General features: G+C 43.8%; 1 protein-coding gene across 5 annotated transcripts in view; it reads left to right on the top strand.

Moving 5' to 3' along the window:
- BDNF (brain derived neurotrophic factor) overlaps positions 1–13139 on the top strand; it is a 128940-nt gene that overhangs the window by 89380 nt on the left and 26421 nt on the right. Inside the window, exon 1 of one of the 5 annotated variants that reach the window (XM_070426625.1) lies at positions 4583–4808. The exons of 3 other annotated variants lie outside the window; for them this stretch is intronic. Coding sequence is in view for 1 of the 2 variants with exons in the window: in XM_070426623.1 (XP_070282724.1) it covers positions 5985–5996 (12 nt within the window). In the remaining variant the exon portion in view is untranslated. Of the gene's footprint in view, positions 1–4582; positions 4809–5809; positions 5997–13139 lie in introns of those variants that run through there. One more of the 5 variants, XM_070426623.1, reaches the window with a different exon arrangement.

Genomic DNA, 13139 nt, shown 5'->3' on the forward strand with positions numbered 1-13139 from the left:
GGTTTTAAACTGAAGGTAAACTGCCATTGAAAAAGTCAAGAGTTTCAGATGTTTCCAAATGGTTCTGAATGCCAGACAAATCTAAAGGCTGACCCCTGCTACCACACATATGCTATTGGAGATTTTAATCCCACCAAGGCTGTGCTATCTAGAAGACTTGCACGAGAGAGCCAGTTGCACATCCTGCCCAGGTCCTTCATCAAAAAGACCATCAAAGATAGGCACTACATTGCCGGTGTGGCTCAGTTGGTTGGGCATCACCCTGTGCATGGAAGGATTGCCAGTTCGATTCCCGGTTTGGGGCACATGCCCCAATTGTGGGTTCAATGCCCAGTGTGGGGCATTCTGGAGGCAGCCTGATCGATGTAGTGATGTTTCTCTCTCTCCTCCTCTTTCTTCCCCTCTCTCTAAAAATTAAAGATCTAAGAACAAAAAGAAAGATAGGTACTGTGTAGATTCAGAATCACATAAAAATAGGCTGAATTCTTAATGTGATTCTTTAATATGACTTCGGGAATTTCAGTTATTATTTTTTCTAAATTATCTTTTTGCAAACCTTTCTAGCTTTCCCCATGAAGAATACAAATTTAATGTGAGAAAATCTCTCACCCCAATCATCACACAACCTCAATAGTTGGCTCTCAAAAATAAGATAATCTACTCCTTATAATCTGTTTCAATATGCTGAAACCCTTTGGTTTAAACTTCCTAATTCTTTCCATGTATTTTCTCCCAGTAAAACCAACAAACACCACAATCATTTATCATTGTCAGCTCTAACTTTCGTCCTAAATTCACAATCACATCTCTTTTGACCATACTTACAGAAACATCACAACGTGTATTCTTCACCATTAATTTTTAAATGTTCTCAGGGAAAATCTGGTAATGTGGAGGGCTACAAGTTGATGACTCTCATGTGTTTGGGGGTTCGTCTCAGTTGTTTTGTACTGGTTTTTGTGCTGAATTTCTTGATCCAACTCACTATTACTCCCAGATGGGACCGATTTTTGACCTTCTTGTTCTATTTTCCTAATCTTGGCCCTTCTAACATGGTCTTACTGTGGTTCCTTTCTTTAGTTTGTAAGTAATGGCCATGCCTGGTTACATAGTTCCTGTAACAGGTGATGACCAATTTGGACACATCTGAAGATGCCATGGAGCTGTCCTTATGGTACATTAAAAGCTTGTGGAGAAGTACACCTCACACGATGGTGCCATCTAATGAACAGGGATATGATTTCTCCCTTGAGATTTTTCTCAGGACAGGCCTCACTTAATAATTTGGAGGATTGTGAGCGACATAGCTCAGTGTTGTATTGGGCCTTTGACATTATCCAGCATGAATTTGAAAATACCTTTGTCCCTCTGCTCAGCAGGAGAGTTTTCTGTTTGCTTATTATTTTCCTTATGCTAATTACTTCCATTTTCAGCAGTTTTTGAGATCAATTAATTTGATTCCAAACAACTCTTTTTTCTTTTGTTTTGCGAGGAGACTGAAGGCAGCAGTAACTAGGAAGCGTAAATAAACATAATTAAACATAGATGCTTCGAGTGATACTAAAACTGACCTCAGCCAATTAAAATTATTAATAGAAAAAAGTATGTCAATGTCAAATCTGAGCTTACTGCCCCTGTTCCCACTTGGATAATGAAGATAAGTATATATTTCCTGACAAGAATAGATGGGAATTCACATTTCATCCTGAACTTTGTCTTTCTAGAACACTGGCTTAGCATAGTATTAGACCATAATAAAAAAATAAGAAAAGGTCAAAATTCAAAATTAATTTTAAGCCCCAAAAGTGAAATAGGGAGCCTTTTCTTTTCAAGCAGTGAAGCTTTTCCTCAGTATCACTCTCGATCACAATGGAAAAAAAAACTTGTAAAATGTTTGACCTCAGACCTCAAACACTCTAGAGCAGTGGTTCTCAACCTTGGCTGCACATTAGAATCACCTGGGAATCTTTTTAAAATCCTGATTTCTGGGTCTCATCCTCCGGAAATTGTTTCTTTGTTAAGGGGTGAGGCCACAACATTAGTAACAAAGAAACAGAATTTCCGGAGGATGAGGCCCAGAAATCAGGATTTTAAAAAGATTCCCAGGTGATTCTAATGTGCGGCCAAGGTTGAGAACCACTGCTCTAGATGTTACCTGAATTAAACAAATAAAAACATTTAGCATTCCATGCAAGGCACTGGTACAACTTTAGCTCATTTTGATATCATTGCTTTTGAATTTAAGATGCACTTTTAAGGCAAGTGTTTTAAGTCTGGTAAAACACTATAATTACAACTCAAAGTTTGTAAGTGCTCAGAAGTGTCAAGAGGTCAGGTTCATCAGAAGGTTTATCTAAATTGGCATTTGATCTTTTTTTTCCTAAATATTTCTGCTACTTCTGACTCCTCTGCCTTTTCCTCAGTGAAACTGCACCACACACTGGAAAGTAAAGATACAAACATTTATTTGAATAATGTCAAGGGAAAGTAGAAATAAGAAGATTGACCACAGACACAACCAGAGTCTCAGAAATGAGAACACTTTTTTTTTCTTCTTCTTCTTCTTCAGCAGAAATGCAGCTGTGGCAATGTGAATTGAAAGGTAAAAGATTTGTCATCACTTCTAACTGAGCAGCATTGAGAAGGCTGCTAAGATTCCTGATGTTCACTTGCCAGATATTTTTCAGGAAGGGAGTAAATTGCAACTGAACTTAAAAACCGGGGGAAAGAACTCATTTCCAAGCAAACTTAAAGTTGGAAAGAAAGCATCGGTTTGAAGCTATCATAAAGTTTAATAAAAAACAAAGTTTAGGGTAGGACTCTTCCTGTATTTTATAAAGTAGTACAACTATTTTTTATTTACTTATAAAGCTAGCCTCTTAAATTGTCTTTGCAATATTAAAAGAAATTGTGTCTGCCTTCAGCCCACACCCCTGGGAATCAATATAGAGGTTATTTGAGGGGGGCAAGCCCAGATCCATGCCCTCTGTCCTTTATTGCTTCTGGATAGCCCGCATAGTTCACGTACATTGACTGTTCCCCAATAAACATCACCATCTGTGCAGTAGGGCAGTTTGTATTGGTCATGTGTTCAGTCAAGTTGACAGAGGTGCAAAGCTAAATGTGTAACACTCTAAGAATATGCATATATTTGAATAATTTGACTATTCAGCCCAACAATTTGCCAAGATGCTCTGAATGATCACACCTCCTGATAACACTTCCAAGGAGCTTTGCTTATTTTGGAGTGGGGATGTTCTAGCTGGAGTTCCTGAGTTCATTGGCATTTAGTCGTGTGAACTTGGGCACATTTTTTTTTTTTTTCGTGACACTGAGCTTCTGGTTCTTCGTTTATAAAATGAGAACAATATTTTCTGTCACTGGTCGTTAGACGCTTTAAAACAGCGAATAAAAGTGAACTCATGTTGTTAACTGTAAACCCTTAGGTAAACTGAACTGAGTATATATTAACATTATATATTCGGTTCAACAGCACATTCTTGATAACCGCAAGAGGGTCCAGGAAAGGAAACTGTTTATAAATCTTTCCCTTTCCCCAAATTAAGGTTGGAGTGTTTAGGGAAATTCTTACAGCAATTATTAGGTCAAACCTCTTTGAGAGTACAGAAAAATGCACATACACACAAAACTGCCTACCCCAATGTTGGGGGGGGGGGGGAGATTCCTCTGACTCCAATTTGTATCCTTTAAGAAAGAGTATTTCTTCAAGTGTGACCTCAGATTTTCTGCATCTTTATTGTTTGGGGTTCTTGTTCAATCTAATCCCTGGACCCGCCCCGCCCCTAGTAAATCACCTTGTCCGGAAGAGAAATCTGCATTTTAACAGGCTCCCAGGTGATCTTCCTGCTGGGAGCAGGTCCAATGACTCCAAGTTAAGCACTGCCCTCTGGTTCCTTGTTCTGAAATTTAAGGTCTGTCCTCGTGCGTACAGTCGAACTAATGGGAAGAAAATAGAGCTTTAATGCAGGAACCTGTGTAGAGGCTTGACAGCGTTCGTCCAATGGCAAATTGAAAACGGTCCTTGGACCCTAGCCACTTTCATTCTCTCCAAGGGTCTGGGCCACTGGCAAATATGAACCGGAAAGGCTGTTTGCTAGCAGAAAAACTAGGGGGAGGGGATGGGCGAGAGGAGGATCAACGGAGCCAATTGCTCCCTCCCTCCCCACTCCCCCGCCCCCCCTTTAAAACAGAAGGCTTTTTATCTTTGCTGCCCAGGTTCATCATTAAAAGGGTTGGTTTATGTGTGTAAGTTTGCTATGGAGGGAAGTGAAAACATCTGCAAAACCATGCAATGCCTGGAACGGAACTCTTCTAATAAAAGATGTATCATTTTAAATGCGCTGAATTTTGATTCTGGTAATTCGTGCACTAGAGTGTCTATTTCGAGGCAGCGGAGGTATCATATGACAGCGCACGTCAAGGCACCGTGGAGCCCTCTCGTGGACTCCCACCCACTTTCCCATTCACCGCCGCGAGGGCTGCTGGCGCTGCCGCTCCCCCCGGCGAGCTAGCATGAAATCTCCCTGCCTCGGCCGAGATCAAATGGAGCTCCTCGCTCAGGGGGTGCGAGTATTACCTCCGCCATGCAATTTCCACTATCAATAATTTAACTTCTTTGCTGCAGAACAGAAGGAGTACAGACCGGGCACCAAAGACTTGCCCCCCCACCCCACTTCTTTTTTAACGAAAGGGAACGTGAAAAAAAAAATAGTCTGGGAGTTTTGGGACGGAAGTCTTCCCCAGAGCAGCTGCCTTGATGTTTACTTTGACAAGTAGTGACTGAAAAGGTGGGTTTCTTCTATTTTTCTCTTTCCGTATTTTGTTTGTTTGTTTGTTTCCTGTTTTGTCGGCTAGAAAGCATGTGGCTTTAGTGAGGTCTGTCATTGCCTTGGCTTCCTGGCTGGAGCAAGTAACTTGGTGTAACGTTATCTGGGGGCGTTCATTAATAAGGAATACCGTTATTATCTTGATTGAATTCCTATTAGGCAAACTCCAGAGAGGTCAGTGCGCGAACTCCGGTTAAGCCGGCGTGTTTAAGGCAGCGGAGTAAACCAATAGTCCCCCTGCTCTGTGCGCTTTCATTGTGTGCTCGCGTTGGCAAGCTTCGCGGTGCGGGAAGGTGTGTCTGTGGCCGGGAAGCGCACGCCCTCTCCCGCAGAACTTGGGTGCTGGGATGGGGCGGAGGGAGTTTGCAGCGAGGAGAGCAAGACCCCAGGGCGCCGAATTTGCACCCGCTCCCTTCCGCCCCCGCGCGCACTGCCGGGGTTTCCGCCTAGGCTAGGGCGCGGGACTTGGGGTTCCCCCGGGCGGGGGTTAGGGCTCCCTTAGGAGTGACGAGCACCGCGCGTGCGTCCTGCCGAGGTGCCCCAGGCGGGCGCGGGACTCGTGGGGCTCCATCTCAGGGCCCGGGGCAGGCGGCGCGGGGCGCGCGGGCCGGGGGCGCCTCGGGAGTCCCGGGGGTTGAGCCGGGGTGAGGAAAAGGCGCGGCGTTCCCTTTAAGCGGCCGCCGTTCCCTGGAAGCGGCCGCCCCGCACTGGGATCCGCGGCGCGGGGGAGCCGGACGGGAGGGGAGGGGAGGGGAGTCGGAGGAGGGGGCGGGGGGGGGGGGCGGCGACGTCGGACCAATCCTAGCGCAACCGAAGGGCTAAAGGATGTCTGACCCGAGCTCCGGGCGCAGGCAGGAGCTCTCGGTCGCCGCTGCCGCCGCCGCCCCCGGGCGCACCCGCCCGCTCGCTGTCCCGCGCACCCCGTCGCGCCGCGGGCTCCCGGGCGGAGCTGAGTAGCCAGCTCGGCGCGCCCCCCACATCCTCCGCGCGCAGCTTTGATGAGACACCTGAACTGCGGCTGCCACCCCTGCTTTGGGGCGGGCGGCGAGCGGCTCCGCGACGGGGACCGTGTCGGGGCGCAGGGGCCAGGAGCGGGACAACGATGTGACTCCGCCGCCGGGGACCCGTGAGCTTTGTATGGACCCCGAGGTAGGCGAGCGCCGGGTACGGGGCTTGGCGCGGCGGCCGCCGGTCCGCGGGGGAAGTTGCCTGGGGGCCCCGAAGTTGTGGGAAGAGACCAGAACTTTCATCCCCTCCGGGAGAAAGGAGGGTGTGGAGTTGTTCCTGCGCAGCTTTCTCCTCCTATCGCAGGACCCAGAGGCACAGCCGGGACCCCCAGGGAGAGGGACCCCAGGAAGCCCCGAGGTGGGGGAGAGAAAGCCCTAGGGGAGACACGGTGCTGCCCCGTGGGAGCGAAGACGGCGCCCCGGGGATCCCCCAGACCCTCTCCCAGCAGAGGACCGGTCCCGAGAGAGATTGAGGGCTCCAGCTGTCGGGGGCTCTAACTGAGGTGACGGGGTGGAGACTGGCATATGAATCTTTCCCTTGGGCTGGGCGGTCCCCGCGAAGATTTGGGGGCGCCCCTTGGTCCCTCGGCCCACATCCTGACCCCAGGGCTCCATCCCGGCGGCACGGTGTCACCTGCTCCCCCGGAGTTGAGACCAAAGAGGACTGATACAGGTCCTAAGCCGACGTTTGTGGGAGAACTTGAGACACCCCCGCAGCTCGAAGCTTAAGAGGCTGCGGAACTCCGGGGCTGGTGCCCACACCTCTCCCCACCCCGCGCCCCTCCTTTGGGTCACCTTCCCGGGAAGGAAAAGTTTTGTCTTTTTTTGCGGGGCGGGGGCGGTGCGGGGGGGGGAATGCCCTGACCCGGTGTGTCCCTGGGGATGCAGAGCAGGGAAGAAGGAACGGGTGAGTGAGCTGTGCCTGGAAAGAAATAGCCGAGGGTTGGGGGCTTTATGCCCAACGGGCAGAGCAGGAGAATTGCAGACGGGGCGGGGGGGGGGGGGGCGAAGAGAGAAGGGCCTCGCGGCCGCTGGGATAAACCCGGGTCCCAGTCGGAGGATGCTGTGTTTGTGTGTTGGGGTGGAGCGGGGTGGAGGGACGCGGGTGGAGGGGCGAGGAGGAGGAGGGGGCAGGGAGAGCGGCGCTAGGGAAGGTAGAGGGTGCCCTCTGCCGGCCGAGCTGCCCTGAGCAGTGGCTGGGGGCGGGAGCCTGGGGGTGGGGAAGTGGGAAGGGAAGGCTTTGCGGGATCCCTTCGGGAGCTGGTAGGAGGGACTTGTTGAATGATGCTTTCTGACTCCCGATGAATTTTGACTCTTCGCGCGTCTTTGGCTTCAGTTTTCCTCGCTGGTGGAGCTTTGACGGACTAAGGTTGTTGGTTGTAGTAGGGCTTCCTGGACCTTATTTTAGGGTTCTCCAGGTGTCTTACACTTACTCCTCAATGTCAGCAGTACCTAGTGAACATTTTCTGACAAGAGTGCAGGAATGTTCTTGGCCAGAAGCAAAGAAAAGCATATTTCTGAGTGTGTATTAATTCTCCTAGCACAGTTATCTTTTAAAGCAAAGCCACATATAATAGGGAACGTTGGTTTTTAACTGCATATAAAACGTGTTACGCTATTATGAAACCTTCAAACTGGCCCAACTTCTTGGAAAATAACTCCTCTCTATTTTTATCCAAAAATCTATTTTTATATGAATTTGCGGTAAGGTCAAATGTAATTTTGTTTATAAAATTACATTTATATATACATATATTTTTTACATTTTTATTTATTGAGGTATAATTCCAGATTTAATTTGTCTAAACATGGGAATCCTCAATGTTTACCACATGCAACATTATTATTTTTAGGTTGGAGGTATCTGAGGTTATGGTATATCGTGCTTTAAATTATTAAACATCATAGATCACATTGCAGGTAAAAGTTATACTACAAAGTTTTGGCCCTGGGAACGAACAGCATCCCTTTAAAATAATTACTAACGCCTGTTCCCCGATTTTGCAAATACCTTGCTTAAGATTTTTCTTTTGTGAGTTAACCTCTGGACTAGCAGTAGAGGTAAGAGAAAGGAAAGAGACACTTGTTGAAATGTAACCATAACCTTTACTGGAATTTAAAACATGTTGGTCACCATTACTGGAATTCCAGAGCCATAAAGTCGTTGTGTTTTTTTTCTTCTACTTTATTTTGCAAAATGTGATAAATGGTGGTAAATATAGACCGATAATAAGTATTATGACAGGAAAAGTGCTATGTATGTAGAGCTATTTTAAGTTGTTACAAAATGTTTCCTATTTATAAATGATATAAGCAGAAAGAAATGGTTTCCAGATAAACAAGACTTGCGTACGTATTTTGAAACATTAGAACATTGCAGACACACTTAGACATCACATTTTTTTAAAAGCAAAATAACAGTAATTTTTCACATACCTTTGGAGCCTTTCACAGCCCATTCAGAGCTGAATTAGTGCCCGGGAATCATATTTATTATAAAGTGATATTTAAGGTCATTTAAGATGTAAGTCAACATTCAAGTATGGAGAAAATAAAGCATGGAAATCTGTTTTAGGATGTCCTTTTAGTAAGTGTAACTTTTACTTGCAAACAAAAGGAACCAAGAAAGTGATTATTTTGCCTAAAATACAATAATCACTTCAAATGATTCATTTATTCCACGTGAGTTAATTGCCTAGGTCTCATAATGGCCAAAGGGGATGGGGAGGTAGACTATTACTGGTTCATTTTCATTTACTGGTGTGTGTGTTTGTGTGCGTCTTTGTGTGTGTGTGTGGGGGGGGGCGGGGGTCTGTAAATGGGGCACCATTCGAACGTAAGTTATCCCTTCCTTCCTGGAAGCTTTGAGTCCCAGCTTTTCAATAGTGAAAATGCAGATGATTGATAATCTCATTTCTTGCAAACATAAATAGCTCTGGTTTGTAGCTCAGCTCACATAGCAAGCTGAGCCCGCCCACCTGATAGTATAGCAAACAGCTTGTTCACATTTGTCTTTACAACCTTCTGTAAATAGCGCACCACACACTCACCTATTTCCAGGTGATAAACTTGTGGAATGTAACAGCCAGCAGCTTGGAGTCTCAATCATAGACTCAATCTACTAAAAGCCTCAAAAATATTTAAGATGTACATAATGCAAAGGTCTTATACAAAGTAGTTCATTACCATTCTAAGATTTAGGAAGTTTGTCCTAGAGTAGAGAAAAGAACAATTTCAGACTTCCTGAATGAAAACAGCGTGTAGTTAAACTCTGGACATTTTTAAAAATGAAAGGCACTCTCATTTCAGATGTTCATAATACTGAATTTATTGTGATGGTTAAAACACCATTTCAGCTTGCCTCTCCTGGCGTGGAAGATTTCAGCTTCGAGAGGGGGCTCAGCCTAGCCCAATGCAAGTGAATACGTCCGTCCCTCTAATAGGGTAATTGCTGACTTGTCTCAACTTGTTTTCAAACGATTGTTACAGAGCACTCAGTTTCCACTAATTGCAAAATTGCTGCTTAATTGAAGGACTCTCAGCCCTCTAGTGCAGTCATTCACCCACTGGCAGGCTCTGTGATCTCACACTGTGAAGTGCATTTTAAATAGGAAGAGAGAAGAGAATTCCGGGGAATTCTAGGTTTCACTGCTGGCTGTTGTTCAGTGGAGGAAGAAAACATTTCAACAAGAGTTACATTAAGTTGCGTTGTGATATATTCTCTTTATTAGCATGAAAAACATGCCCATATGGGCTTCAGAAGTGAATGAGCAAACTTACCAGTTACACTCTGCATCCATTTACTCTGTTCGGTATGGAGTAATGTTAAACAATAAATGATGTTGGCAAATGAAATCCGTATGCCATTTGCGTGTGGGGTTGAACCCTGGAAACAGAGGAAGGCTTTAGTATTTTTAAACTTGGGCATATGTGTCCTCAAAGTTCCCTTAAAATTCCACTGAAGGCATAGAATTGTTTAATCCTAAATAATTTTATACTTAAATGCATCTCTGGCTTTCCAGAATGCTGACAGTCAAGCCTTGGGAGAGTCATGGGCCCATTATTAAATATATGGAACCACCCCTGGTGACCGACATGAAACAGTGGAGCTCACTAATATACTGACTTTGATAAACTTCTTTAATGGGTGTGTTCTCTAAGTGCATCAGGAAGGTGTTCTCATTTCTGTAGAAAAGCATGAGTGGTCAGAGAAGTATGGAAGCTTTCATTTAAATGCAAGTTGAGCTCTAGCAGGTTTGGCTCAGTTGAGAGAGCATTGGCCTGTGGACTGAAGGGTCCTAGGTTCAATTCCGGGTTTGATTCTGGTCAAGGGCACATCCCTAGTTGTGGGCTCCATCCCCAGTGGGGGGTGTGCAGGAGGCAGCCAATCAATGAGTCTCTCTCATCATTGATGTTGCTATCTCTCTCTCCTCCCTTCCCCTCTGAAATCAATAAAAAATATATAAATGCAAATGGATGACAAAGTTGAAGGGATTGAGAAGTACAGTGACACAATAGTCATGGGGATGTAAAGTACAGCATAGGAAATATAGTTCATAATGTGATAACTATGTGTGATGCCAGGTGGGTACTTGAAATATCAGGGGGAACACTTTATAAAGTATATGATTGTCTAAACATTATGCTGTACACCTGAAACTAATACAAAATATACTGAATGTCAACTGTAATTGAAAAAAATTTTTTAAAAATAGATGCAAGTACTCACGTTCAAGTACAAACTCTGGGGCACTTATGCTCTTGGTGAAACAAATCTAAACAGATATCCTGGACGCTACAAAATGGCTCATTGCCCTAATGTCTCATTTACACGTTGCCTAAAAATTGAGGACGGGTTCCATTAGAGAGGAACTGGGGCCTGGGTGTGGGACAGGAGAGGACTGGGGGTGGAGGGGGGGGGAGCAAAGTAAATTTTAAGCTCCAGTGACAGCCATAATAAAGTAAAAGTTTATCTTTAAAGAGCCCAGAGTAACGAACATTATACAGTTTTCCCCAAAGGTTCACTTGAAAGAACTTTCATTGGTTGTCATGGTAGTAATGTCCTGATTTTGAAAGCTCGCAGAACCTAGTAGCTCTTAATGTGCTTTCATCTTGTTCCCTTTGGTCTGACTGAAACTTTATGACGACCTTCTGTGTTTTTGACAAGCCTCTTCATTATTGGAGGGAGGGGGGCAGACAAAGGAAGATTCCTTAATTTGGAGACAATATAACTAGGAGATGTAAAATGATATTTTTAAAAAAAATCACTTACCTTCAAATTGGCTTATTAAAAGAAAACTAGAAGGCAACCTGTCATTAAGTTACAACTATTATATATAAAATTAAGAAATTTATAATGGAAATACGAAAAAAATAAACAGGCATTTTTAAGGAATTTAAGCAACTCATCAAAAGTTGAAGTAATAGTGCCACCTAGAGAACAAAATCACCAGCTTTACCAGCCAAATGGCTTGTTTGCCATGTGAGCCATTTCCCAAGGCCACAGTTACTATGTCTTATTCAGATTTGTGGGGTGAGTGTATTGGGGGGGGGGGGGGTTAATACACATTTGGGATTGTAGATAAGATTTTAAAATAGGCAGATTCACAAGTCAGTATATACACTTTTAGCATTTTAATATAGTAGCCAAATATAGACTAGCCTGCCAGGAATAGGGCTGGTTTTCTCTTTAATACATATTATTTTCAAGGATATGCACTGCAGCGTTGAATGTAAAGGTTCTGATTTTATTCATTTGCTACAGGCAGTTCATTGCACTTTCCAAGATGCAGTAACACCAGATAAATTGAGTAGAGAGACCTTAAGAATTTTTTTAAATCTATGATCTAATTCTAACTTTAATGATTTGGGAAGATTTAAGAATAAAATAAAGGTATATAAACACCAAAGAAAGAAAGGGGATGGGAGCTCAAGGAGAAGGAAATTATAAGAATTACCTTAACCTTAAAATAGCTAAAGATATACATCTGGGCCAGAACCAAAACATAGTGATGCAACCAGGAACCAATCATTACAAATTAGCTTAGAATGCTTTGATGACAAAATCTGTATTTTATACATTCACTTCTGTATGTTCCCATACTAGCATCTAAAACAGCACTGGTAGCAGAAGAGGCACTTGGACAAATATTGTTGAATGAACAAGTAGATTGATTAATAGTTGCTTCAGATCCTGGCTAGCAAAGTAGACAATGAAACTTCATAATTATGGAATATATTTGTTTGTTTAGCTGGTGCAAAGGCCAAAATTGGAGAAAATATATGTGATAATACTTGCTTCTTCCTAGTACCTATGATAAATGTCCTTTAGTTGGCTTAGTTCTAAACTTTCTTATGCAAAGTTTGGTTCATTCATAAAATTATTTGGAACATATGGAATGTTAAAGTTGATTTAGACAGTAGCAAGAATAAACTTACTGGTGGATTTTCATTTAAATGGTTCCAAATATTTGGATGCCAGTGGTGATGCCAATTATTATACCTCAGAAAATGGAAAACAGTAGACAGTAAGTTTGTGCCAATTTCTGGTAAGCACAGAATCAAAGAAAGTCATCATATCGTCTGCACTTTGTATCATCATAGAAGCGATCAGTTGCAGAAAACTTTATTGTTCAGGAAAAAAAAATTCGAAACGAAAGTGAGAGAGGGAAGAAGTGGTTGGAGGGGAGAGAGAGATAAAGAAGGAAACTCATTGACTAAATTTTTGCCACATGGGATTTAGTCTAAATCAGTCTTGGTTTTGGAGCTGCTACCATCAGCATTTGCTGCATTTCTTGATGCTTTCTTTCTGCCTCTATGTGCTTTTGAAAACTGAAACTGTGCCCAAACTAAAACAAGTTTCTCTCTTTTCACATGCTCACTTATTTCTTGAATTATGGGAAGTGTTTTTAAACACAGATAACTTTCTTTTACATCATGCGGAAACTGAAGGTTGAGAAATGTGCTCCATGCTGCTGGAAGAGATGCTTGGCGGAGTCCCAGGCCACATTCCTAGACCAAACTGTCGAAGGTGTTCTCTCTTATGCAACATTTGGGCAAGGACATCCAGCATTAACATGTTGGCTGATGGTGTATCTGAAGGCACAGACGATGTACTTATCATATGGAAACATAAAGCCAGCAGACCTTCTGTTGAACGCTCGAGTCTGGATCATTTACATTCACTTCAATGAAAACACTATGATTAGGTTAAAAATAAATTGTATAAGTAGGATAGAATAGGGAGTTATACAAGGTTTTGGGGGATGACTTAATGGACTGTGGA

The sequence above is a fragment of the Myotis yumanensis genome, unplaced genomic scaffold (genome assembly GCF_028538775.1).
Source record: "Myotis yumanensis isolate MYYU_CA2020_CCGP unplaced genomic scaffold, mMyoYum1.0.hap1 SCAF_10, whole genome shotgun sequence".
Classification (NCBI taxonomy): domain Eukaryota; kingdom Metazoa; phylum Chordata; class Mammalia; order Chiroptera; family Vespertilionidae; genus Myotis; species Myotis yumanensis.